Source organism: Chelonia mydas, chromosome 2 (assembly GCF_015237465.2).
Source record: "Chelonia mydas isolate rCheMyd1 chromosome 2, rCheMyd1.pri.v2, whole genome shotgun sequence".
In the NCBI taxonomy this organism is placed as follows: domain Eukaryota; kingdom Metazoa; phylum Chordata; order Testudines; family Cheloniidae; genus Chelonia; species Chelonia mydas.
The window spans coordinates 148,084,254-148,111,452 of NC_057850.1; the positions used below are offsets into that span (position 1 = coordinate 148,084,254).

Sequence of the window (27,199 nt, forward strand, 5' to 3'; positions counted from 1 at the left end):
GAGGGTCGTGTGTCACTCCGGTTGGAGTCAGCACCAGCAGGCATCCTTAAGCTCCTAGGTGACGACGCAGGGTCATGCCCCCAGTGGATAAGTCTTCCCCCGAAATTTACGCCAAAAGATTTCGGGTGTTACATCCAGAGTGTCCAAGATAGCAGTCTTCACTTCCTGGTCGTCTCGGGCCTCCTCATTAGGAAGGCCACGGTAGGCGGCCTGGGCAGCCCCCATGGGCTAGGAGCGTGGCCCATTGTTCTGGCACAGTTGGTACTAGGACAGTGTCAGTATCGTGTGCTGCTGCAGAGGTGGAAGAAGCTCCTTCTGGCTCCAGACTCCATGGCACCTTCCCAGATGCCTGAGTCAACGGTTCCATCTTCTGCAGAGGAGTGCTTAGACTTTGACCACACACTCCTCTTAAGCCCTTGCCTAGCAGACATGGGTGCCTGGGACCTTCCTCTTTTGGCTGTCTGCTTCTTATGCCTCTTTTAGGCATTGAGGATGGTGAATGGTGCTGAGACTCAGGCACAGAGTGAGGTGCAATCCTTACCGATGCCAATGCACTCAATGTCGAGTCCACTAACCTGGTTCAGATTGAGGTCTCAAGGCAGCCTCCATAGGTAAAAACTTTAGCCTGGCTTCATGATCTTTCTTTGTGAGAGGCTTAAAGTGCCTGAAAATTTGGCAAGGCTCCCCAGTATGAGCCTCCCCGAGGCACTTTACGCAACTTGAGTGCAAGTTGCTCATGGGCATAGCTTTATTGCAGGAAACACAGGACCTGAAGCCTGGTGAGAGAGGCATCCCTTGGCACCGGGAATCGACCAAAATCTTCAGGTGGAGTAAACACCTAACTAACTACAATAAACTCTAATAACCTTAATTAAATTAAACTATTTACAGTAAAATACAAGCAAACACAGTCCACTGGGAGTATTTGCAAAAGCATGAAGGGCAGTTCCAGCAACCATCACAGGCAGTGAGGAGGAGCTGAGGGGGCTTGGGGTCGGCTGGGCCTTTTACACCAGCTCCAGCAGCGGGCACTAGAGCTGTCTCCAACAGGTACCACTGACGGAAACATTTCCGGCAACTGTGCACAGGACGTGTCATAAATATAAAGGGAAGGGTAACAACCTTCCTGTATACAGTACTATAAAATCCCTCCTGGCCAGAGGCACAAAATCCTTTTACCTGTGAAGGGTTAAGAAGCTCAGGTAACCTGACCAGCACCTGACCAAAAGGACCAATAAAAGGACAAGATACTTTCAAATCTGGGAGGGTGGAGAGGGAGAAGGGGGGAGGGGGATGGTTTTGGTCTGTCTGTTCTGTGTGCTTGCTGGACACAGACCAAGGAAGCAAGCAATCCAACTCCACTAGAATTAGTAAGTACTAGCAAGGGAATGCGTTAGCTTATTTCTGTTTTGGCTTGTGATTTTCTCTGTGCTAAGAGGAAGGTGTATTCCTGGTTTTCTTTTTGTAACTTTAAAGTTTGTCCCAGAGGGAAATCCTCTGTGTTTTGGTATCTGATTGCCCTGTAAGATTATCTTCCATTCTAATTTTACAGAGGTGCTTCTTTTACCCTTTTTCTTTATAATAAAGTTCTGTTTCTTTTAGAATCTGATTGGGGTTTTTTTTAGTGTCCTAAAAAAATCCAAGGTTGGTCTGTGTTCATCTTGTTTATTCTCAAGCCTCCCCAGGAAAAGGGGTGTGGGGGCTTGTGGGGCTATTAGGGGGGAGTAGGAACTCCAAGTGGTCCTTTCCCTGCGTTTGTCTAAATCACTTGGTGGTGGCAGCGTTACCTAATCCAAGGTACAAGAGAGAGACCTCACCTGGAATACTGTGTGCAGTTCTGGTCTCCCATGTTTAAGAAGGATGAATTCAAACTGGAACAGGTACAGAGAAGGGCTACTAGGATGATCCGAGGAATGGAAAACCTGTCTTCTGAAAGGAGACTCAAGGAGCTTGGCTTGTTTAGCCTAACTAAAAGAAGGTTGAGGGGAGATATGATTGCTCTCTATAAATATATCAGAGGGATAAATACCGGAGAGGGAGAGGAATTATTTAAGCTCAGTACCAATGTGGACACAAGAACAAATGGATATAAACTGGCCACCAGGAAGTTTAGACTTGAAATTAGATGAAGGTTTCTAACCATCAGAGGAGTGAAGTTTTGGAATAGCCTTCCAAGGGAAGCAGTGGGGGCAAAAGATCTATCTGGCTTTAAAATTAAACTCGATAAGTTTACGGAGGAGATGGTATGATGGGATAACATGGTTTTGGTAATTAAATATTCATGGTAAATAGGACCAATGGCCTGTGATGGGATATTAGATGGGGTGGGATCTGAGTTACCCAGGAAAGAATTTTCTGTAGTATCTGGCTGGTGAATCTTGCCCACATGCTCAGGGTTTAGCTGATGGCCATATTTAGGGTCGGGAAGGAATTTTCCTCCAGGGCAGATTGCAAGAGGCCCTGGAGGTTTTTCACCTTCCTCTGTAGCATGAGGCAGGGGTCACTTGCTGGAGGATTCTCTGCTCCTTGAAGTCTTTAAACCACGATTTGAGGACTTCAATAGCTCAGACATAGGTGAGAGGTTTTTTGCAGGAGTGGGTGGGTGAAGTTCTGTGGCCTGCGTTGTGCAGGAGGTCAGACTAGATGATCATAATGGTCCCTTCTGACCTTAGTATCTATGAATTTGTGCCTTGGGGAGTTTTTAACTTAAGCTGGTAGAAATAAGCTTAGGGGGTCTCTCATGCAGGTCCCCACGTCTGTACCTTAGAGTTCAGAGTGGGAAGGGAACCCTGACAGGGCGCATGCACACCAAGAGTGGAATGTGCATGTGCAATCACTGGAAGAACAATTTGATTTCAAGTTTTAATTTTTTATAATAAAATTGAAGGAAATTTCAAAACAAAGTAATTTCAAATAAAAAATCAAAATATTTCTTTTTCGAAAATGGCAAAACAAAATGTATTCTTTGTTAAACAAAAACAAAACAAAAAACCACCACAACTGTTGTTCTGCCCCAACATGAACATTTTGGCAAAACAAACCTAAGTTTTCAAAATATTTTATTGGTGCTGAATCTACATTTTTCACTGGAAAAAGTTTCAGCTGAAAAATGTTGCCTCGCTCTAGGTAGTATACACCCAACAAACCTCCCTTCCATTTTTTTCTGTGTTTCAGCCTCTAAAAAGGAGTCTAGGTGTCATTATTTACAGAATGTGTTACAAGTCCTATTTTTTCCCCTCTTCTGTCTATATCACAATGTTTTTATTGTAGGTTTATTTTTATCTTAAATTGACAATACTTTGTATTAAGTGGCATGTGGTGTATGTTCAGACTGATGCTCATTATTGCTCACTTGAAAACCATGCACATTTTGAAATATTAAAGAAAGATGAAGAGGAGGTCAACTGAGGCAATAAAAGAACATCAATAGCATAATCTACCATTTTAGCAAAATTTCTTTTTTTAGGTAGTTAGACCCTATGTATATTTTGGCGGGGGGGGGGGGGGGGATTTCAAAACTCTGGGGTTGACAGAAATGTTTTCATTAAAAACATTTTTTTAATTAAAAATTCTCTTGCACCATACTGTAATACTTGGAGTGCAAATGCAAATACTGCAAGTGCAAGAGAAATAGAAAGTGACAGTGAAAACTTACTAGACTTAAATGAAACTGACTAGTCCAGTTTTATTGGTCACATGAAATAAAAGGCAAAAAAGTACACTGATAATACAAATATTGAAAAGTACGCTAGATTTTGAAAAAGTATTTCAATTTAAATAATTTGTTTAACACAGTAAAGGAATTTTTTTCTTAAAATGAAAAAAAGTTTTTTAACCAAATTCCCTTTCATAGAAGTCATTTGTTCCAAAGCTTTCATCCTTTGCCACTGCACATATCTGACACCTTACTTTGCAGAACATATAGCGTTCTTTGGGTTAATGACTACCAGGATCCTATTTTTATTATTTGTTACTATTAATATTATGGTAACGCCCAGAAGTCACAATCAGGATGAGGCTCCTATCTAGACGCTATACAAACATATACAAAGACATGGTACCTATCCTGAAGAGCTTACAAGGTGGGAAAAATCTGCATAAGTTTCATGTATCCTAAGAGTTTTCCATTACAAACAAATGGGAAGTTTGAAAGAGCTTGCTAAATCCCAAGATCTCTTTTCAGTGAAAATAGATAGTTTTTTGAACTCTTATAAAAAGAGGATATGACATAAAAAGTTGAAGGAACTTTTAAGTCCTTCCCCACTCCTTACTAACTTATCTTTTCATTTGTTTTCCTCTACACTATTCTGTACTAATTTTGCAATGATTTGTTCAATAATTTCTTCCAAAAATAGAGTGCAAGTCTGGATAACAAATTATAACTGATGATTAATTTTGTATTGCATTCACAGGTCAGAAGATAAATAAAGGTAAACAGAGATTATTGAAAAGGTGACCAAGGATCTTACTGAAATGGAGGATTAAAGAGTTAATAAAACAGAGGTTCATAGTAAAAGCAACTAAAAGCTGTGATTAAAAAACATTTGGATGCCAATTTTTCTGTGGACATCTGAACAATACCAGTTTTATTTTTTGTATTTTGCTCAACTGTTAATTCACCAACAGATGTCACTATCCTATATATTACATATCCTATACTAAGTTATGTATGGTAAACTGAAAATATTTAAGCAGCTTGAGAGCCTCTATATTAAAAATACAGTAAAATATACTTGTGGCTTTAAATTCTTGAGGTATAATTTATTTACTATACAAAGTATACATAGTGCTATACTATAGTTTGCATAGTAAATAAATGATACCTCAATAAATTAAAGCCACAAGTACTCCTAATATGTTCCCGACAGATAGTTTTTTGAAGATTGTCAACTTACAGTACATCTACTATACATACCATACCTGGTATCTAAATTTAGTCCACATTATACCATTTCCTGAGAAGAAACAGCTATTCCTTAATTTTATGCTATTAACACGTTGACAATTAACATACAAAAAATTAGGAAGTTCAAAGCTGAAGCTCCCTCAACAATCTTAACTCAGTCTCATAACACATAAGTAGTACTTTGTATTACTTTTTATTTAAACACTACAATGTTTATTTGGCATAGTTATCAGCCAGAGGTGTGGGAAAAAACCCCACACAGTCTCTAGCCAATGTAGCAGTGTCAACAAACCCGCCAGTGTAAACACAGCTATGCTGACAGAAGACTGCTTCTGTTGGCATACACTGTGTCTACACTAGGGGATTCTGTCGGCATAGATATATCGGCAAAGCATTTGCAGTGTAGATCAGGCCTAAGCCTAATAGGTATTACTGAATAATTGCACATGTAGAAAACGCCTAACTCAATCCACGCTAGGGGCTAAACCAGTATAGATATTTTGGTAAAATAATCATATACCCCTCACCAAAATAGTTATATCAGTACAAAAACTGTATGTAGAACAGGCCTGAGAAAAGAGAGGAAAAGTATCATTATGAAGAACTATTCCAACAATGACCAAAGTGGCGGGGACATGAAGGACTAAACAGAGGGGTGCAAAGTGAGGTTACAGGGAAGCATGATTGATTTAATTTTCCTGAAGGAGATGGGGGAGTTTGGGAAACATTGGTTGAAGCTATTGAAGATGGGACTATAGTAGTATAAACAATGACAAAGATACTACATGGTATGTGAGTTAAAATTGCAAGAATTGTATTAGCCTGCTTTTCTACTTTTTTCCCTTTTTGTGAGAGAGATAATAAGAGTGTTCTCAATGTCAAACACAGGTATATTTCAATTCCTCCACAAAACAATTCCTTAATCAGCGTAACACCACAAACATTTTTCATTTCCAAGTCATTGTCCAGTATTAACACTACCCAATTGAACAGTACACATCCTCTCATTGGTATTTCTATTTTTAAGGCCAGGTCTACCCTAAAAAATTAGGTTAATCCAGCTACCTTGTTTAGGAGTGTGAAAAAGCCACACACCTGAGTGATGTAATTAAGCGAACCTAACCCTCCCCCTCTCTCCCACACAGACAGTGCTAGGTTGATGGAAGAATTCTTCTGTCGACCGAGCTCCCACCACTCGGGGAAAGTGGATTAACTATAGCAATGGGAGAAACCCTTCCATCGCTGTAGTGAGTGTCCACACTAAAGTGACAGCTGCAGCATTGTTTCTAGTAAAGACAGCCTCAGAAAAGCCAGAAGTTTGTCATTTTAGAATATCTGCTTGTCAGTGCAGCAGTACAAAACCTCCAAAAACAAACAAAAAACACACAAAGGAGAGAGGTGTTTGTGTGGCTTGAGAAGGAAGCAGATGCCTAATTGAACATGACACTATCTCCACTATATCTTTTTAAAAAAAAAAAAAGGTTAGGGACCTCATTATTCTTCATCCGCCTGGATATGCCTATTCCATTATATCCAAGGCAAAAAGTCTACAAAAGAACTGATGGGTCTAGTGGATCAGCAGCAATTTAAGAAAACAATGAGGAAGATAAGGACCTTGCAAGAAAGCTAAAGTGATTTCTCTGCATCAGCCTTCACCATAGGATGTTGGGAAGATACCTTACCCGGACCTCCCCTCCTCACATACTTAATTAGGTACTCTCATATCAGAAACTGAGGAGTCAACAAAAGAGGTGCTGGAACAAAACTGGTAATTTAAGAACAAGTCACCAAAACCAAGAATTCTGATGTAATTTACAAGTGATGCTACACAAATAACAAAATAAATAAAAAACCTGGATGGAAATCCAGTGAGAAGATTATTAGGTTTTAGTTTTCAAATACCTCCTAGTTTTTGAAGAGTTGGAAATGTTATTATTTATAATTGATATTACAGTAGCACCTACAGACCCCAAATCAGGGATCAGGGCACCATAAAAGCCTGTAGCAAATACTGCCAGAATTCCTTTCTCTTACAATATTTTTGGATTTCAGTTTCTTGTCCTTACACACACTGAAAACAGGAAATGTTGAAGGACAAAATTAAAAATGTAAACACAATGGGTCCCAGTTTAGCATAGCTTAAGCAATAAGCATTGTTCAGGTTGGCTCTAATCTTGCGCCAGACTGCTTTATCCATCCTGAGTTCTAACATCCCTTTGCAAAAACTTCCAAAGACTTACCTCTGTCTGGTGTTTTCTTTTCCATGGAGCAAAAAGTCTAGTAGTTTGATCAGAACCAACAGTGATAATAAATTCGCCTTCTGGATCCCACTTTACATCTTGTACACTGTTAAAATGTCCTGAAATCACAACTTCTGGAGTCCATTCTTTCTATTAAAAAAACAGAAACCATAAATTACACACATGCATGAGAGAACATGCATAAAAAGGAACAATAAATATATTTCTGTGTACCTTTTTACATAAAAAATACATAGAACTGAATACAGAAGTCCTCTACCAGACCTGACTGTGAGGAAGACAAAAACAGAATACCTGAAAAAGCAAAAGGTTAGATCAAGGTGAAGTGCCAGAGCATGGGCTGAAGAGGCTCAAGTCCTGGTGGGAGCTGCTCAGTGATTCTTGACTATCAGCAAACGTGAACATTCAGAGGAGGCAGCTGGACCACAGCCCAGACCCAAATGGAAGTTAGCTCAATCCCCAAGCCACTATCATTGCCCTTAGGGCATGTCTACACTTACCGGTAGATCAGCACTGCTGCAATCGATGCAGCGAGTGTCAATTTAGCAGGTCTAATGAAGACATGCTAAATTGATGGGAGAGTACTCTCCCATCGATTTGTGTACCCCACCTCCCCGAGAAGCATAATGGAAGTGCACCTCCTGTTGACACAGCGCAGTGTAGCCACTGCGGTAAATGGATCTAACTACGTTGACTTCACTTACGTTATTCACATAACTGAAGTTGCGTAAGTTAGATCAATTTATCGCAGTAGTGTAGACCAGCCCTTAGAAACGAAAAGGCTAAAAGTTTGAGGAGCCCAACATGCCTTCTTCTCAAGGTCCAGAACTGAGAATCCTGCAGAATGATATCTTTAGACAAAGAATGGTTCTGTCATTTAAAGTAAGTTAAACGGCTCTCGGTCCACATACATTTATCATGATTTTTCTACCCAACAGTAAAAACAATAAAATGGTTTTACCTTGTTAGTTGGAGTCTGTCTCCAAAGATGCAGTGCTCCATGGAAAGCATGAGCAAGAATCATTGAACCATCTGGGCTAAACTGACAGTCAAAAAATCCAAGCGTGTTACCACCCACTTCTCCTACACGGACCTGAATGAACAATTGAAAGCGAAATATTTATTGCTCAGTAACTAGTCTTTCATTAGTTGTACTCCTACTCCAAGATCAGCCACATAGCACAATCTATATCTTGCATACAAAGAACACATTAAAAGAGCATTATTCCTCCTGGGGGAATTCTGTGACACTGCATGTGCAGAATTCACAGATTTCTTTGCTTCCCCGCAGAAAAATGACTTTCTGATGGTGAGGCAAAGGGAAGCCGCAAGAGTGGTCACATGCCCTTCCCCAGTAGTGTGGGCGTGTGGTTTCAGGCACCTAGAGCAGTCAGTGCAGAGGTAAATCACTGGGGATGCCCCGGCTGGTGCCCAACCCCCATGCATCTGAAGTCCCCCCATACCCAAACCACCTACCATCTAGCCTCACCCTCCCCCCGACCCAGAACACTCCCATCAAGCCCCCCGCATCCACCCCTCCCCAGCCCCAGCCGGTCGCTCCTACCCTGCGCCGGGCTCAGCTGCTAGTGCCTGTTGGGTTGGGAGTGGGGGAGGAGCACCGTTCCCCTACACACAGTGGCTGGGGCTGGGTCAGACCCACTGCCAGAAACCTTCCCCAGCACTGCATCCCTCCATTCCTGCCCCCACTGCTCCTCAGCTAGGGCGGAGGGGTCATTATATGGGGAGCTACTCCCATCTGCCCAACTCCCATGCATCCTGATGCCCCCATATCCAGACCCCCTTTACCGAGCCCCACCCCCTGCACCCAAACCACCCCCACCCCAACAAGCCCCACCCCCTTTGCACTTGGACCACCCCAATGAGCTCCCCACACCCAGACCCCCACCCCACTGAGCCCCAACCAGCTACACATGGATCCCCACCCTGCGCTGCCCCACTCCCACAGAACCCAGACTCCTCTGCTGAGCCCCGACACCCAGACTTCCCCTGCCAAGCCCCATTCCTCCACACATAGGCCACCCCCCTGCTGAGCCCTAACTACCTTCACCTGGACCCCACTGCAGAGTCCCATTGCCCCTGCACCCAGATGCCCTCCAACAAGCCCCTGTGTATCCGGATCCCACCTGGACCCAGATCCCCACCAGAGCCACTGCACCCAGATTGCCCCACACAGAACCCTCTCACCCAACACCTGGATCTCCCAATACTGAACCCTCCACACTTTGATCCTGATGGACTGAGCCTGCCTGCCCACATTTGGTGCACCTAGCAGGGAGTGGCAGGGACCCGGAGTGTTTCCGGAGCAGGCTTAGCCCTTGCACTGTGTCGGGGTCAGGTGCAGCCTCTCCACCAAGTCCACGTCCGGCTTGGGAGGGGGGGAGGGGCACAGGTGGTGCTGCAGGGTGATCTCCCACCTCCGTGGAGCCAGTCACCTGTGCTCCCCACTGCCACATTTATTTATTAACAAATAAAATTTGCAGAATTTTAATATACCGTATGCAGAATTTTGTTTTTTGGCACAGCATTCCCTCAGGAGTACATTATGGTTGCAAAATCAAGGACACAAAAGTTAAGAGGTGTCAAAATAAAGGTTGCTCATGAAATTTTTATGTGGCCTCCTTGCATACATATATCAGGGATCTTTCTCCAAATCAGTAAGTCTGTGGTAGAGCCAGGTATAGAACCCAGCTCTCCTGCTCAGTCCAGCTCTTTAAACACAAGAGAACTTCTTGCAATCTTCTGCCTCATTCACTATCCATCTTTGAACTGAATGAGAAATGGGACTTGTAGAACAAATCGTGTGTGATCAAAGACTATTGTATTATATACACGTAAGGGGACTGTATTAAGGTTGCACGGTCAAACTTAATTTTGGTATTTTCTAGATTTTAAATTCTTGTCTTTGCAACTTTAGGCCATTTAATGTAGGTTTGTGAGTCTAATTTCCTAGGTTTAGTTAGAAGGAAAGAAAACAAATTCCGTCATATGAAACCCTACATGGGTCATTTGTAGGGTTTGAAAAAATTAAAACATATGTTCATTTAAAAATTTCAAATTTTCTAAGTTTTTTCATGTCCAAGTGTTCAAAAGGACCCATTTTTAATTTTTTGTGAAAATTTTCAATGTCAAAAATTTTTCATGAAAATTTTTATTTTTGATAAAAGGCTATTTTTTAAATGAAAAATCTTTTTGTCCAAAATTTTCACCAGCTCTTATTAAGACCTTTAAATCCACAGCACAGACCTCTCGCTCATGAACTCAAGGAGTAACTGATGGCAATAGAAGCCTGTTATCCTCTTCCAATTAGCCACATACTTTGCCAGTGGTTTACATAACTATTTGCTAGATAGCAATGGAATGTTGGGAGATAGGATTCGTAGGTTCTCTGTTTGGCTTTAAAAGGGATTGTGGACCAGTGGATATAGACAGCATAGCCAGATACACAGCTAGGATACGCTCATGCTGAAAAGCAGTGTGGTTGTGGATTAGACTTTCCTCTACCATATTAGAGAAAGGATTCTATTCCCAACTCTGCCTGAAGTGATTTGGTGCAGCCTCCCCATTACCCACATTAAAATGGGGAAGGGCAAGACTGGAAATAATACTTACCTGGCATCTTTGGTGTATGAGTGCAGAGAATTATTAAACACCAATAACTGAAAGAGCAGAAACTAGATCTCCTCCATTTGGGCTTCCAGCCCTGCACTTTTTCTCCTAGGCCAAAAGAGTTGCTGTGGCTTATATCTAACATATGGAGCTCAAGATCTGTGTGCTTAGAGAACATATTCAATGCAAACGGAATGTTCGGAGATTTAGCAGTAAACCTCTAGCAAGTTCTGTTGAATACAGTAGAACCTCAGAGTTACGAACACCAGAGTTACAAACTGACCAATCAACCACACACCACATTTGGAACCGCAAGTACGCATTCAGGCAGTAGCAGAGACAAAAAAAGCAAATACAGTACAGTACTGTGTTAAACGTAAACTATTAAAAAGAACAAAGGGAAAGCAGCACTTTTAGTCTGCATAGTAAAGTTTCAAAGCTGTATTAAGTCAATGGCTAGGTATAAACTTTTGAAAGACCAACCATACCATTTTGTTCAGAGCTACGAACATTTCAGAGTTACGAACAACCTCCATTCCCGAGGTGTTCAGAATTCTGAGTTTCTACTGTATATGCAACTAATGATTTTCAGAGACATTATTTGGCCAGATGTGTGTGGACTTTCATGGTGAGAGCAAAAGGAATTTCTCTGACCTGATTAGCATCACCAAGCCAATTTCAAATTCCTACTCCCAAGCACTATATAACTCTTCAAAGAAATAATAACAACATTTAACATTAAGAACACAACCTATTTTCTAAAAACTCATTCTCAAAAATGGTTGAAACTTTTTGCTGATATCTATACCTATATCCAAAAATTGACCTTAAGCAAAGACGAAGCATAGAAAATTTCAGCCCAAACACGTAAAGTCTGGCAAAGTTATAAGTAACTGAAAACAGGGACTTAGAAAGTGTAAAGGAACCCTAAATATAGGTATTGTAACCATATCTACCTATATTAAAACACCATTACAAATAACTGTAGTGGTATGCACTACTAATAAAGAAACTTATTGTGGCTTGCCACACGTTGCAAATAAGTAAGGAAATACATACAGCAGAAAAATTAAAACTATTACATCACAAAGTATACTTTGTTCTTTCTGAGAAATGTAGTTTTATTTCTGTCATAGAGTATATCAGTTGAGTGAACAAAGGAGAGAGTGTTTTAACAGTTTATGTAAAAACACCAAAGAATTCATTTTGCAATCAAGACCAGTTCTTGCAAATTTCAGCCCCAAAAGTGGAAAATTAGAATGTTATTCACAACACCGTAACTGTGTTTAAAATGACAACCTTAACCAAGGATAACACTAGCATTTCAGCTATAACTCAGTTTTGTCAGGTACTACATCTTTTGTTCAGCTGTTGCCCTTAAACTACACAACTGTTTCTGCATTATCTTTTCTATATTTTGCATATGGTTCTTATTCCACTGAACATACATATAACTTAGGAAACATTTTCAAAGCAATATATTCTACTTGAAATTTGTCACAATAAATTAAAAAAACAAAACACAAAAAACCAAAGTCACAGAGAAACTCAAGACAAACCCAATATATGTTAGGTTACACAGGTATGCTTAGAAAAACTGACCCTTACCTGTTCTAACCATACCCCAGATTCTTCATCTGGAGCCCACAGAATCATAGTTTTGTCCATTGATGCAGACAGTAGTCTCATCGGTTGTTGTATTATGCCATCTACAGTACAAAAAAGAAATTATTCTGCTACTACAAATCAGAATGCTCTTTAACAGAATATGGCAATACTGAAACCTAAATATGCTGAAAATTCAACTGCTATATTGCAATACTTGTGCTGTAAACAATGAATAAACACCAGCCTTAACAAGATCAGGTCCTTGATGAATGCAATCTCTGATAAGGGTATGTTAAAATATTGTTCCAAATATTTGTTTGAACCAGGGCTATGCTAAAGGAAAGTATAAGAATAAGCAATTTATACTGTTTCTTTCACATTAGGATTTTCAAAGTTTTGATTTAGAGGAAACAAAAGCTAGCACACACTAAAGACCCCAAGGTTATGAATCACAGTTCCAAACTCTTTATTTGTAAAGATAGTCTATTCTGTTGGACATATATCATCAGATTATTATTGCTCGAAAGTGGGGAAAAAATTCTATGCTATTCATTGTTCTACAAACTAAAGAATTAACTGTTCTTTCACGTATTTAGAAGAAATAGTTTATTCCTTTATTTTTTTAAATCCCTGATTCTATGGTGGGCTGGGGATAGAGAATTGCAGAGGCAGTAAAGAAGAAGAATGTTTTCAATTAACTTTGACTAATTAGAGATTAATGTATAGTTTTAAATAATTTATATCTGAAAAACAGACAAATTCAAGGGATTTCTCTGAAGACTTCTACTAATGCATGTAAGGTTGAAATAAAGAAATTTCAGAATGCCAATATTTTATTACCCTACCATTTGTCTATATTAAGAAAAACAAGGAAGGGCATTTGAGTTAATATTGATCTTCTGGAGAGATTATTTTTAGTTTGCGTTGAACAAACAGAGGTGAAATACCACAAGCTGTATAAATCACAAATCAAACAAAGCCAGTACTACCTGTAAAACATTCATATACTATATTCATATAGTCTTTTATCAAGGCAACATCGATAAAAGACAAAGCATCAGATGGTGTACAACAGCAAATAAAACAGGAACACCATACAGCAGGACCTTATGATACATGCAAAAATGTTCTGATTGCAAAATTACAGAGAATATTCCAATAGCCTCTCTGTGGAAACTCTTGCCCACAAAAAGGTATATAACGTACAGTAGCACCATGTTTATACATTATCTGGTAAGCTATGTACTTTATGTACTTTCTTCCTACCTTTCAAAAAAGAAGGCTGCCAGTGAACTGCAAATACCCAATTTTCATGACCTGCTAACACGGACTCCAGAATAACTGCATATGTTGTCTCAGTATCTACCATAGAACAGAGGGAATGAGACTGCTTATTCTTCAATGGCATTTTGATAAGAACAAAGATCTTTCACATTTTCACAAATACAGAGACAGCTGCTATAGTGATACAATTCAATGAGAAGCCTTAAAAACAAGCAAAGTGAACTGCAGTATGGTACCCTGCACTGCTGGGTGGCTCAGACCCAATGTGGGCACTGCAATGCACAGGCCAATCCTATTGCCCTCTCTGGAAATGGTACCAAAATTAAAGGTCATTTGTAGCCTTACTCTACTCTCCAGGATGTTGGAAATTAGCAAATTAAGGTTGCCCTGCATAAATTGAAATACTCATAACTATAGAATAGTCAGTCTAACTCACTGCAATGCACTTAATTATAAAAATATTTCTGACCTCAAACCATAGCTCAAGTCTTATACAAGGTCGCGTGTGAGATATTACACAAACTGTTATAAATACATTATATTTTAATATGATCTTTAAGTACTATATTTAAAGAGAAGAAGAGACTTTGAAATAATATGTTAATAATTAAAAAGAATAATTTGGCCTCTGAGACTTGAGATTCTCTGAACTACTATATATATTTTAGAAATTTCTATAGAAAATTACTTAGCATCCTATGTAAAGGAAATCATAACGAACCTCTCTCCAGCACAGGGGCAGAGCTCTGGGATTTTTTTAAATGTTTTTATACTTCTCCCCTTATAAACCTCTGTGTAAGAAGACTAATGAATTTTGGCTATAATCTCCATAAACATGATGTTTCCAATGCTCATAAGTCTAACTCCTACAAAATGTTAAGGATGTGCAAACATGTGTATACCATAATTCACTCTCTCTCTCGTTGTATGAAGAGCTCTGTATGAGTCAGTTAGGACTAGTAAGGAAGTAGGACTGAGTAGACTTGTAGTCTCTAAAGTTTTGCTTTGTTTTTTTTTAGTGCAGTTATGTAACCAAAAAAAAAAAAAATCTACATTTGTAAGTTGCACTTTCAGGATAAAGAAATTGCACTTCAGCACTTGTGTGAGGTGAACTGAAAACTGTTTCTTTTATCATTTTCACAGTGCAAATATTTGTAATAAAAAATAATAATATAAAGTGAGTAGCGTACACTTTGTATTCTGTGTTGTAACTGAAATCAATATATTTGAAAATGTAGAAAAACATCCAAAAATATTTAATAAATTTCCATTAGTATTCTATTGTTTAACCGTGTGATGAAAACTGTGATTAATTGCAATTAATTTTTTAAACAGCAATTAATTTTGTTGAGTTAATCGTGTGAGTTAACTGCGATTAATCGACAGTCCTATTACAAAGTAAAAGATAATCAAATTTTTCACTCAAACAAGTACTGTAGTGAAATCTCTTTACTGTGAAAGCACAACTTATAAATGCAGATAAGTGAAAACAGGTGTTTGCATGGCACTGTTGTAGCTGGCATTGGAAGGTATTTACGTCCAGATATGCTAAACATTTGTACGCCCTTTCATGCTTCAACTTGTAGATTGCACTACCTTTTTAATCTTTTTTACAGTGCAAATATTTGTAATAAAAATTAATAATTATGGCTGTCAATTAATCACAGTTAACACATGTGATTAACTCAAAACAGATTAACACTTTTTTTTTTTTTTTTTTAAAGGAGTGTTAATTGCACACCAGGGTGCCGTGCTCATTGGGGCCCTTCTGCGTACCTCGAGGGCCAGGGTGCCCCTTCTCCCGCCACACTGCTCCACTGCTGCTCGTCTCCCCTCCCACCCACGGAGCCATCCCTGGTCAAGCTACTCCGGACCAGGAGCCTGCCTCCTGTCTGTTGTGCAGAGCTGGGGAGCTGATGTTGGGGTGTCCCCTTCCCCCGCTCCCATGTACCTTGTCGCCACTGAGCTGGGGTTGGGGAACAGGGGAAGCCTGTCTACTGCTGGCTCAGGAGTGAATGTTGCTGACAGCAGTTGCTGCTGCCTGGAAAAGTGTACAAGCTCCTGAGTGCTCTGCTTAAAGAGAGAGTGCTCCCCACACACATAGTTCCCCCCCACACACAACACCAAACATATTTAAATAAATGGTATTCCATTATTATTTAACAGTTCTATTAAAACTGCAATTAATCGTGATTATTTTTAATGTAGTAATTAATCACAATTTTTTTAATAGTTTGATGGCCCTAAAATTAGGACATTTCCTACTTTCGTTACACACACTAACAAGAAGGGCTTGAAAAGCAAAGCCAGTTACTTTCCACCTCTTCTACGTACTTTCTTTCAATAAATATTTAACAGCTACATTTTCCACATTACGGTTAGCAGTAGATTGATTACCTTTCTATTTAAGCAACATGGTTGATCATTTATGGGAGCATACAAGGGAACTTATACAGTTTCCTGACATTTAATGCCACATTTATTGCTTATCTTTGTTCCACCTTTAGATAAAGGCATCAGCATAGAAAAAGCAGAGACAGGTGTGTAAACCATCTTAAAGTCAAAAGGGGACGTGTTCCCCTCTGCTGTCAGTACAGAGGGTAGCCTAAGTGAGGTGCATAGGCCTCATGCTAGAGCCCTGTTTCTCAAACTTCTGAAAGCTGAGGCCCATTACAGGAAGCAAAGCCAAATGACTCCCCTCCTATGTAACCTCACCATGTCTAGGTGAAGACCTATACACCTTGTGTGCGCCCCCTCTCCCTATGCACATATAGCTCAGTACTTGTCAAAGTGCATGTTCATAATATATTACTTTTCCTTTCTGTCATGCTTTGTTAAGTCATAAAATAATTAACAACGTTGACATTTAAGGAATCATCACTGGCATATGAGTTAGCACCTACTGAAAATAACAGGGCAGCACACACATCAGAACTCTATTCAGGATCTCTGGACACTCAAGATGAGATCACTGCAGTGGTTACATTCACGTTATGTTTTGGAGATTATATTCATAACCATAAAAGTAGGCTTGGAAGGATAACTTTTTTTTTTAAATCAGGTAATGCTGATTTCACCATACACAAAATGACAAAATATTGACATCAATAATAATTGAAATTGAAATAGGCAAAGTAAGAAAAATTATCTTGAGAACTAAAGGATATTTAATTGTACAATTTATTTTTCAATGGTTATAACGCTTTAACTTTTTGAATTTTAATGTCTACTGTTAAATGACTATTGTCTGACACCCTCCCACCCCATAATTTCCCATGACTGAAAACTTAAATAAATAAAAATTTTAAAAATACTTAAAAATCATTGATATTATCCAGTGAAATACTAGTAAAAAAAGACCAAATTTGGTCAAATCTAAGAGTCTTAGACTTTTTTTTTTTTTTTTTTAAATGAAAGCACAGACTCTGGAAAACAGTTGAGAGTTCTGTCCACATCCCCTTGGCTACTCTTTGCCATGAGGAACAATCCATACTTTGGGAAACACTGCACCAGGGAAAGCAAGCTACACTACAGCTTCCTCTCCATGAGGTAGCTTTCTTTATCCTCTCTGAGGCTGCTCTGTAAGAGCTGAGCTCCACACAGCTCAGCTGTATATATGGTTGAATAAAAAGTCTGAGACATAACTGTAAGTGCAGAACAGGAGGAACAACAGCAATGCTACCATTGGTGTGGGAGATCCTAGGGATCACAAGCAGGCCAAAACCTGCAAGGGGGAGGTCTCCATTATTCCTGTGGATCTCAGCTAACCATGAGGATAAATGGTATCACCTCCCAGCAAGTCCCTCTGGGAGGCAGAACTAGAGACAAAGCAGAATTATACAGATGAACAGGGGCTCACGGAAAGCCACATATCTGTAGAAGCTGTGGTTCTTTTCTGTGATACTGTAAGTGTGAAGAATAGCTTCTGATCTCATATGATTAAGGTTAAGATTTTGTCAGGGTTATTTTTAGTAAAAGTCACAGACCGGTTGCAGGCAATAAACATAAATTCACGGAAGCTCGTGACTTGTCTGGAGTGTTCTGCATTTTCAGTTTTTATTTGTTTAAAAAAATGAAAATCAGGTTAAAAATAAAAAACTTGAAAAACAGAGGGGAAAAAAGAAAAAAAAGAAAAAACCTTTGTAATATACACATTTCACTACAGTATAATTGAAACTTTTTTAATGTCCAAAGATATATTTGGTCTCTCTCAGAGCTAGAAGTTTTTCCAGAAATCCTGGTTTGCGTACGCACACATAATTTTCTTCAAAGTATCCTCACTCATGTTGAGCCTCTTGCTGTCTTGGAGGTAGGCCAACTTTGAAAATATGTACTCTGCATCAATAGATCCAAGGGGTACATTCAAAGCTCGCCATATCACTTTGCTGAAGTTGGTAAGTGTGTTTTGATAACTGTTCCAAAAAGGCGGAATATCCAGTTTCGCATTATCAGTGTGAGGAAAGTTCAAGAAGTAAATTCCTCTTTCGGATTTGAAATTTCTTCTTTAGTGGCAAATGGTCGAAATGCTCTGGCATAATGGTCATAGTCTGCTGCAAAATTCACCTTGAGGAAGGGGTGCAACACCTGGATCACATTCCAAAAAGAATCTTCGGCACCAACACTTCGGGGTTCAGATTATGGATCATTTCTCACCTAGCACTGTGTTGAAGGTTTTTTGGCTCTCTCATGTTCCAGAGTAGGAAGGATTTCCAGAAACAGTTGGGTTTTCTCACCATATGTTTCTCCTGCAGCTTTTGTGCTCAGTTCAGCTGAGATTTCGGTTGTCAGGATCCAGTAAATGTCAATACTGGCAAACATGTTGACTGTAGTCAGAGAAAACTCCAGTGTTTTCTGTGTGTCATGCAATGATTCCAAGTTTTCAACAATAAACATTACCTTGGTGTGCAGAATCTGGTGGTCATTCTGGATACAGAGTTTCTGCTTTATAACCAACAAACTGAGGGTGATCTTGGAGACACATTAGCAAAGTCCACACATTATTTACATGACAGGCAGCAAAATACAAGCTCTTCCACTGATGTGGCACAACAGGGGTAGGTAACTGACAGCTCACACTGCAGTTGTCTCGCAACATGTAAAACAAAGCCATCAAGTTGTTCATATGCTTGAAAACGGCCCTAAACCCAAAGATGAAAGATTTCACATCTTTCATTTTTCTGTTGCAGTAGATGCTGATAGTGAAACACTGATCAGATGAGCAGAACAGGTAACATAGCAGCTCCAGTTTCTGACTGAGTTAAATTTCCCAGGCAAACTCAGCCATGTAGGAAGCAGAATCTGTGTTAGTTATAGCTACATTCCCCAAGTTAGCTGGTACATCTCAAATATGTCAGTTATTGCTGCATAGACAAACTGGGTGTCAGCAGAGGGGATGAATGTCACATCAACACAAAACAATGCAGGTTTATACGCTTTGAAATCAAAAAGAAAAACAGAAGACCAAGAATCAGATGGTCCAAAGCATTAGGAGACTTGTCAAAAGTCAGACTAAGTGCCACATTTCCATCAGTTTAGATATTAAAGCACTGTCATTTTCTTTCAGTTACTTATGAGTGAGGTTGTCTGCATTAGGAAGGGTTTGGCTGCTGGACAGTATTGTTGCACAAAGTCACCAACAGGCCCCTTTGCAATTAATAGCTGTAGTCCAGAGAAACAAAGAGCACACACGAATTCATTGATACAATTGTGCTGTGCCCTCTCTTTCATTAAAGCCCAGTGAAAGCTCCTGATATTGACTGTTCATCCCAAAGTTCAAATTCACTTTCTTCTTTAAGCTTCTTGTGTCACTTACTTTCAACATGTTCCTTTGTTCTGTCAGCATGAGCACTAACCTCAATGCTGCAGTACTCGCAGCACAATGCATCCTCTTCACTCCCACCTTTAGTTTTCTTGAAAATTTTTAAGCACTGATTTTCTTGTTGGTATTCAGGCATAGATCTGCATCTTCCCTCCACGTTTACCTTTTTACCTTATCTATCTGTAAGCCCCAACAAGCTTACCTAGGTTCCTGGGGCTCAGCATGCTGGTAGTTCAGAGAGAGACACACTGCCCCTGGTAGGAAGAGGGAGCCAAGGGCAGACTCAATCTGCTAAGCAACCCAGAGGGAGAGAGGAGAGACATTATGTAGAACAACAGGGGGCCTTGTTGGTTTGGGGAAGGATTGCAGACATTCCTGCTCAGAGGAAGGGGAAGAGTCAAACGATTGACAAGAAGCAGCCTGGGAAGAAGAGCTAGCCTGTCAATAGTGACATACTCTCCTCTGGGAGCCCTGGAGGGGGAGAAGAAATTTTGGGGGTAATCTGGAGCCACCTATAGAAAGGGCAGGACTGGCTGTGTGGGGATCCATCCAACCCTGTAAGGCGTTTGGCACTAAAGGAGGTAACTGGGTTGACATATATCTTTATGGAGAACTGATTGTTTAAATTCAGCACCACACTAAACAGACACAAAGAAATAGGCAGGCAGCATCTCTTTGTGAGCCAATCATAGTGCAATATTAACAGTTTGATCTTCCGACCTCCACTGTGTGTGCGTTCTGTGTTTTACACTGTGGAACTGCTTCAATCTCAGAGCTGCAGGACACAACAATCGCGTAAAGCTTTAACGTTTAACAAAAATAAGTCCCCGAAAAAGTACTCAGTGGATTGATAAATGCGTGTAAATCTGTAAAAACTGACCTCCTTTAATAAAAAAAACTGGTAATTTATCAGTAAAAACTGAAAACACAGAAGGCTACCTGTCTGTGACTTTTACAAAAAACGATGGGGGGGGGGGGGGGGGGGGGACACACTCCCTCCACACAAGGCAGCTCGGAGCTGCAGGGCCAGCGGCTGGGAGCTGTGGCTGAGAGCTGCCTTGCATGACCTCTGTGACATAATTTATCTTTACATATAACAGCCTGTTAAATTATCCAAAAAACACTGAAGTAATAAATACATACAATTCTCTCTTTTCACCTTTAAAGGCATATGTGTAATTAAATCTTATTAATATGAAAGACTTATTAATCTTATTAATTTTAAAAAAACTTTAAGACGCACATTTGTCTGATAACTGGAGAGAAACTGTGTAACCAACAGTTTACTACAGGTGGAACAAATACATGCCTTAAAACCATAGGCTATGGTTCGAATATTTATAGTTTAACAGAAGGCCTCTATTGAGATTTTTTTTGCTGATGTACTATTTCTGCAATAAACCAGACACTGTACACAGTCAATGCTTCTAAAACACAAACACGTTTACTATATTTTTTGCTGCTGAGGAGCAAGCGTTATTGTAACTGAATTCGTCTTAAATCCCTCTAGCATAGGAATAAAACTATAACAGACAGAATTCCTATTATCCCTACTGAAAGCAATAACTACTACACTGGCTGGAAGAAGGAATAGCTACAGAGAGAGCATTTCAGTTGTTACTCACTTTTATTTTTCATAGTAAAAATGTTCTCCTTCAGCCTTATAGAGTCATCATCTTTGACTTCCACAGATGGTGTTGATTTTGCCTGCACTTTCCAGATTCTTATCAGACAATCTTGGGAACAGCTTGCTAAGAAAAGATCCCCACCTGTTTAAAAAAATAACACACAGTAAAAATAAAAATGTTAAGTCACATACCTTTTCGTTCTGACTTATCAAGATTAACTTATTTCATTCTTATCACCCTTCATCACACCATACATATTTTATTTTTCTCTCTGCAAACAGTATTATGAACACGATTGTTCCTTTTATTCCAGTGTCAACTCATTCTAACATTTTAACACAACCAAGCAAATTAGAACACACTAATGGATCCTGCCTCACTTACATGGTAACAGCCATATCCTGGGATTTACAGTATTAAAACTTCAGCCTCACAGTTCAACAGTCCAGGATACATTGGTTATTGACTTAGGGAGAAAACCCACAAGTTACTCTTCTGAGATGTGCTTCTCACTCCTACACCCTTGACCTTTTCACCCTCCATGTTGCTTAGGAAGGATAAGTCCCCACTCTTGAATATCTTTTTAAATTAATACATTTTAAGAACTCCCTTCCTCCCGTTGCCTATCTCCTACATTTTCTACAAAGTGAGTAACGTTTGTAATCAGTTATTCAAAGGCTGAATATGAGGAGTAGTGGAGTCTCCCACCAATTTGCGCTATTCTTACAAGGGGAGAAAGAGGAGGCAGGGAAGTTCCTAAAATTAATTTAATTTTTAAAAATAAAGTGGGGCTGACTCATCATTCTCAGGAACAAGGACCACAGGGTTGACAAGGAGCAAGTTGCTGAGTCAAGCATATTTGTTTGAGTTCAAATGCCACTAAAACTGACACACTAAAAACCAGGCAGGGCAAGACAAGGGGATGGATGCAGGGAAAACAATGGTTATAAAGAGATTTGTATACTGGGTGGTTGAGAAATATACAAATGCAAACCAATCCCACTGCAATCAGAGTGCAGGAAATAACCACACCATTGTGGTATTAGCATAAAGACCTGCAAGGCATCCCTGTATTCTGGCTACCTGAGACAATTCAATTTCTGTATTACTTTGCATTATACTTTATTTAGTCTGAGGAATGTTGTTCTGTAAAGTGACCCACATAGATCATAATCAGAGGTGCCATCTAAAAAAAGATCTACAGCAAATATACAGAAGTATCAGAGAATATAAATATATCAGAGAATAGCTAATACTGGAGTAAAATGGCAGTGCTATGCTAAAATATTTCTCCACCTAACGTCTAATCCATGCAATGACATCAACCTTCCATTGGACCGGGAACTGCGATCTAACAAATGAATGGGATTAAAAATGGAGATCAGATGGTTGGTTTTTCTCTTCTAATCTTCAACTCTCTGCCTCATTAAATATTTTATTGGACTTTCATACTGACCACAGACTACCCATTCAATGCCTCTTATCCAATCTTCATGGCCACAGAGTATTAGTGTTTTCTGAAACTAAAAAGAAATCATCATTACACCACAGAAGTCAGAACTTCAATGTCCATTAGTCTTACATACCATACATATGCCTTTGGACAATTAACTCCTGCTCTTCAGATGTGCTGACCACCTGCAACTCCTATTAACTGGATGATCAGTACCTGAAGAACGAGGCCTAATTGTTCAATACCATGTTCTTGTATGGGCCCTTCTGATGAGGCCATAGCCAAGGAGTAACTCTAGCAGATCAGCTCATCTCAGTTATTGTCCCACTATCTAAACAAGAAAGGTGGGTGAAAAATAGGTGGGGTTTTCTCCCTACAAACTTTTTCTTTTCTTTTTTAAATATTTTGGAAAAAAATTGCAAATACTGTAATCTCTGTCAGTCCTACACTTACGAGACTTCAACAGGAGATCTGTCTGAGTGAAACAGCAGCACGGCCATTAACCATAATTGTTTATATTTATTATGTTGATATGTATGCATACCCAATAAAAGGGATGACTATCTACATAGTCTTTGACATTCCTGTAATCGTCTTCACCCACTAATCAACATTTCTTTGCTTTTCTGTTTTTACAATTCACAGCCTTAACATTACATAGATGTCTAGATAAAAAGCATTAAGTCACTGAAAAAATTTTGAAAACACTCCAGATTGGAAAATTTTGTTCTTAACTATAAATTTGTCTATTCATAACAGGGAATCCAACAATCTGACTACTCAGTTGGGGTATTTATACCCACCAGCACTCACAGAGGCAACTTTTTGGTTAGATTTTTTTTTAACACCTAAATGATTACTCTACAACAGGGCAGTAACTATAGCACAAGCCCAGGAGGTAACTTCCAACACAGAAGAGAACCTATAAAATACTTGTCAGTGTTACAGAGCTTGTTGCATCTCTGTCCCCTTTCTGTGCCCCCTAAGGTCTCAGGCCACCACTACCTCTTCTGGGGTGGAATTCTGCAATTCTCCCACTCTTAGCCCATGTTCCTGGACTACAGTACCCAGCATTATCAACTGCATTTCCCAGCATGTTCAACTGGGTTCACCACCTGCAGTTCTTACCTTTGAGAGTCCGTGATCAGTGGTGAACATAGTGAGCAGACAGCCTTCTCAAAATTAATGTATTGCTTACTGACCAGTGGGAACAAAGCATTTCAAGAAAAAGGATTTTTAAAACAGCTAACATGCCATTCTGTCTTCCCTAAAGCCCCTACCATCCTGTGATGGTAACCTGGGCAGACCTAGCTTCCTCAGGCACCCCAGATATTATATATTATATCCTTCTCATGACAATGTTGGCACACAGAGCGGAAACTAGTTTCTTCCATCCCTCTTTATCATTAACTGCTGTTTCCATCTGCTCTATGGTGTTGAGTTTGACTGTTCTGTCCTCCCAGCTAACGGTTCTTCTTAAGGTTTCCCTTGGAGTGAGGAAATGAGACCACCCAATTGGTTACCACTTGACAGCTTCATGTGGGAGTCTGCATATTGGCAACCAGAGTACATGCCCCAAATATGTCCAACACTTACTCCTAATGCTAGTGGAGACAAGCTGCAGGTTGGTACTTTCTCCGATATCTGTGTTGGTAATAAAGTCTCTCCATCTAATGCCCAGAGACTTTTATAGCACTTATTTTAAAAAGACATCTAATTTTCTATATGTTGTATTGGAAGCTCTTCAGCTGACACAGCCATATGTTAGCACTGAGATTTACATTTGAGCTGAAATTTTTTAGGTTTTGTCTGGTATGGTCTCTCTCTGATTTCCAAATGTTATTGAGTTTAGTGAATGTTGTGGATGCCCTTCCTATCTTTGATGTCACTTCTTTCTTGACATCTCCATTGGCTAGTATGGTGCTTGTGATTGGACATCTGCCCCACACTGGTAGAGATGGGGTTAACAGAGACCTGGGGAGGCTACACAGGAACAGGCACATAGATGAACATAATTTGTTGGGAAATAGTCAACATGGTTTTTGTAAAGGGAAATCATGCCTCACCAATCTACTAGAATTTTTTGAGGGGGTCAACAAGCATGCAGACAAAGGAGATCCAGTGGATATAGTGTATTTATATTTTCAGAAAGCCATTACTTGGCCCAAGAAAGCCATTACTCCAAACTGGCAGAAGGAATGCCTGCTGAGTCCCTGTGAGAAATCAAATTTACAAGAAAAAATTTTCCTAATCAGATTTTCAAAAGTTTTCAGTGACTTAATACATTTAATGTTAAACCATAATAGCTTGAGCCTGAGCATGGTTTTCACATTCAACATCAAGTTCAGTGAGTTATAGTTATCCAGACCAGAGATGTCAAATGCATGAATCACTGTGGCCAGATCCTTGTCTAGAAGGAAAGGAAAATTTTCCTGGCAAATTGGAGGTGAAAGAAAGCATTCTTAAACACTGATACTTCGTGTTGGACTTTGAGGCTTCACATCACGTTGACGAATGAATGCCTTCAGTGGAAAGCGGAGGCAACATCTACATCAGTTTTTTACGGCATTTCCCCTTTCCAACCATCACCATCTTGCCTGGATTTAGCTTGAGCCAGTTGCTTTTCATCCAAGCGCTGATTGCTTGTAGGCATTATCACAGTTTTGTAGTGGTGGTAATTGCATCAGTTCAGGATGAGATATACAAGTGAGTTATTGTGTTGTTGGCAGCAAAACCTGATGGTGTCTCACTATCTCTTCAGTGGTCTCATGTAGATATAGAAGAAGTGAGGGTTTTTAGAGAGGACAACTCATCATTCTCTTAGCTCTGCTGGAAAGGTATTATCACAGCAATCTACTCCTGTTACGTCATGTAGGCAGGTTAACAGTATCTTGTGGCCTACTATGTAACAAGCTGCAAAGAGGTCCAACAGCACAAGTATGGAGATTTTGCCTGTGTTCATGGCTATAAGAAAATAGCCTTTTAGCACCATTAGAGCTGTCTCTGTGCTGTGCCCTGGTCTGAACCTTGATTGTGAGGCATCCAGGATGTTGTCTGCCATCACATGTAGTTAGACTTTCATGATTATTACTTCTGATGTTTCCAAAAGCCTTGAAGATCTTACCAGTAGGAAAAATGCTCTTGAAATACAGAGAACTTGCTAAGATCCAAAGCTTTTTAGAAAGCTGTATCTAACTTCTGACCACCAAATGAGGTACGATCAGGTGTGTTCTAGAGAGGTCATCCTTATCCCAGGACTACAAGATGTGCTTTCTGGCCACTGTGGATCAGATAAAAGACTATGAAGTGAATCCAGTGATATTACAAGAAAACATGTTATACAAAAAATAAAATAAAAACGTAGGAACATAGGAACTGCCATACTGGAGCAGAACCATGGTCCATCCGGACTAGCACCCTGTCTCATAGAGTGGCCAGAACCAGATGCTTCAGAGGATTGCTTAAGAACCCCGCAGTAGGCAGATGTGGAATAATCTGTCCCTCATATAGGTCTCACTCTGATCTCTAATAGTTAGAGATTGGCTTAAGCTCAAAAGCTCAAGGTTTAATGGCATTTCCAAAATTTGTACTGTCACTGATTATGACAAATCTGGATATTCTTAATATCTGTATAAATATCCATTCACTTTTTGAATCTCATTATGTTCTTGGTCTCAATGACTTCCTGTGGCAATGAGTTCTAGTTTAATTACATACTGTGGAGGAAAATTTTTCACTCTGTTTTTAATTTGCCAACTTCTGATTTCACTGAATTTTGCCTTGTTACAGCTTTATAAGACAGGGAGAACAGAAGCTCCAATCTATCTTCTCTGTAATTTTATATATTTTTATTGTGTTCCCTCTTATATGTCTCCAGATTGGGATTTTTTCTCTTCACATTGGAATTTAACAAGCTTTTGATCATTCTTCACTGAATCCCCTTCAGTTCCTTAATACTCTTTTTGAAATGGAGTGTCCAGTACTTCACACAGTATTCTAAGTGAGATTACGCCACTGAATTATATAAAGGAATTAGTGTTTTCATTATTATTCTTCATCCTATTCCTAATGTCTTGTTAGTTTTTTTGACTGCAGTTGCACACTGAGCGGAGATTTTCATTGAACTGTCTACAGTGATGATCCTGGTCCCTTTCTTGGGTTGATACAGTTAATTTGGAATCCTGTTAGGTGCATGAGTAGTTATAATTTTCCCTCCAATGTACATTACTTTGCATTTCACGACACTGAATATTATGTCATCATGTTGCCCATTCACCCAAATTGTTTACGTCTCTCTGAAGATCCTCATGGTCTTCTCTGGTCCTGAATAACACAAATAAGTGTGTCTCATATGCAAATTTTGCTACCTATTAACGACCCTTTCCAGATAACTGTTTTAATATATTAAACACAGGACATAATATGGAACCTTGAGGCACCCTGATGTTAAATTTTTTGCCATGATTAAAGTTGACTTACTCCTGTTCTTTGCTTTGTCTCCTGTCCAGTTTTTGATAAAAAACAAAAACAGTACTTTGCCTCTCACCCATAACTACTACTAATTTTTTAAGTAGCCTCTTCCTATGGACCTTATCAAAGGCCTTTTGGAGGACT

The 27,199-nt window shown here is 39.5% G+C and overlaps 1 protein-coding gene across 5 annotated transcripts in view; it reads right to left on the minus strand.

The window, feature by feature from the left end:
• Positions 1-27,199, minus strand: part of ELP2 (elongator acetyltransferase complex subunit 2) — a 118,255-nt gene that overhangs the window by 47,580 nt on the left and 43,476 nt on the right. For all 5 annotated transcript variants that reach the window (XM_037893397.2, XM_043540312.1, XM_043540310.1 and 2 more), the window contains 6 exons: positions 22,589-22,655; positions 21,130-21,273; positions 13,669-13,764; positions 12,403-12,503; positions 8,129-8,260; positions 7,147-7,296 (listed from right to left, as the gene is read on the minus strand). In XM_037893397.2, the coding sequence (XP_037749325.1) occupies positions 7,147-7,296; positions 8,129-8,260; positions 12,403-12,503; positions 13,669-13,764; positions 21,130-21,273; positions 22,589-22,655 (690 nt within the window). The remainder of the gene's footprint in view (positions 1-7,146; positions 7,297-8,128; positions 8,261-12,402; positions 12,504-13,668; positions 13,765-21,129; positions 21,274-22,588; positions 22,656-27,199) is intronic.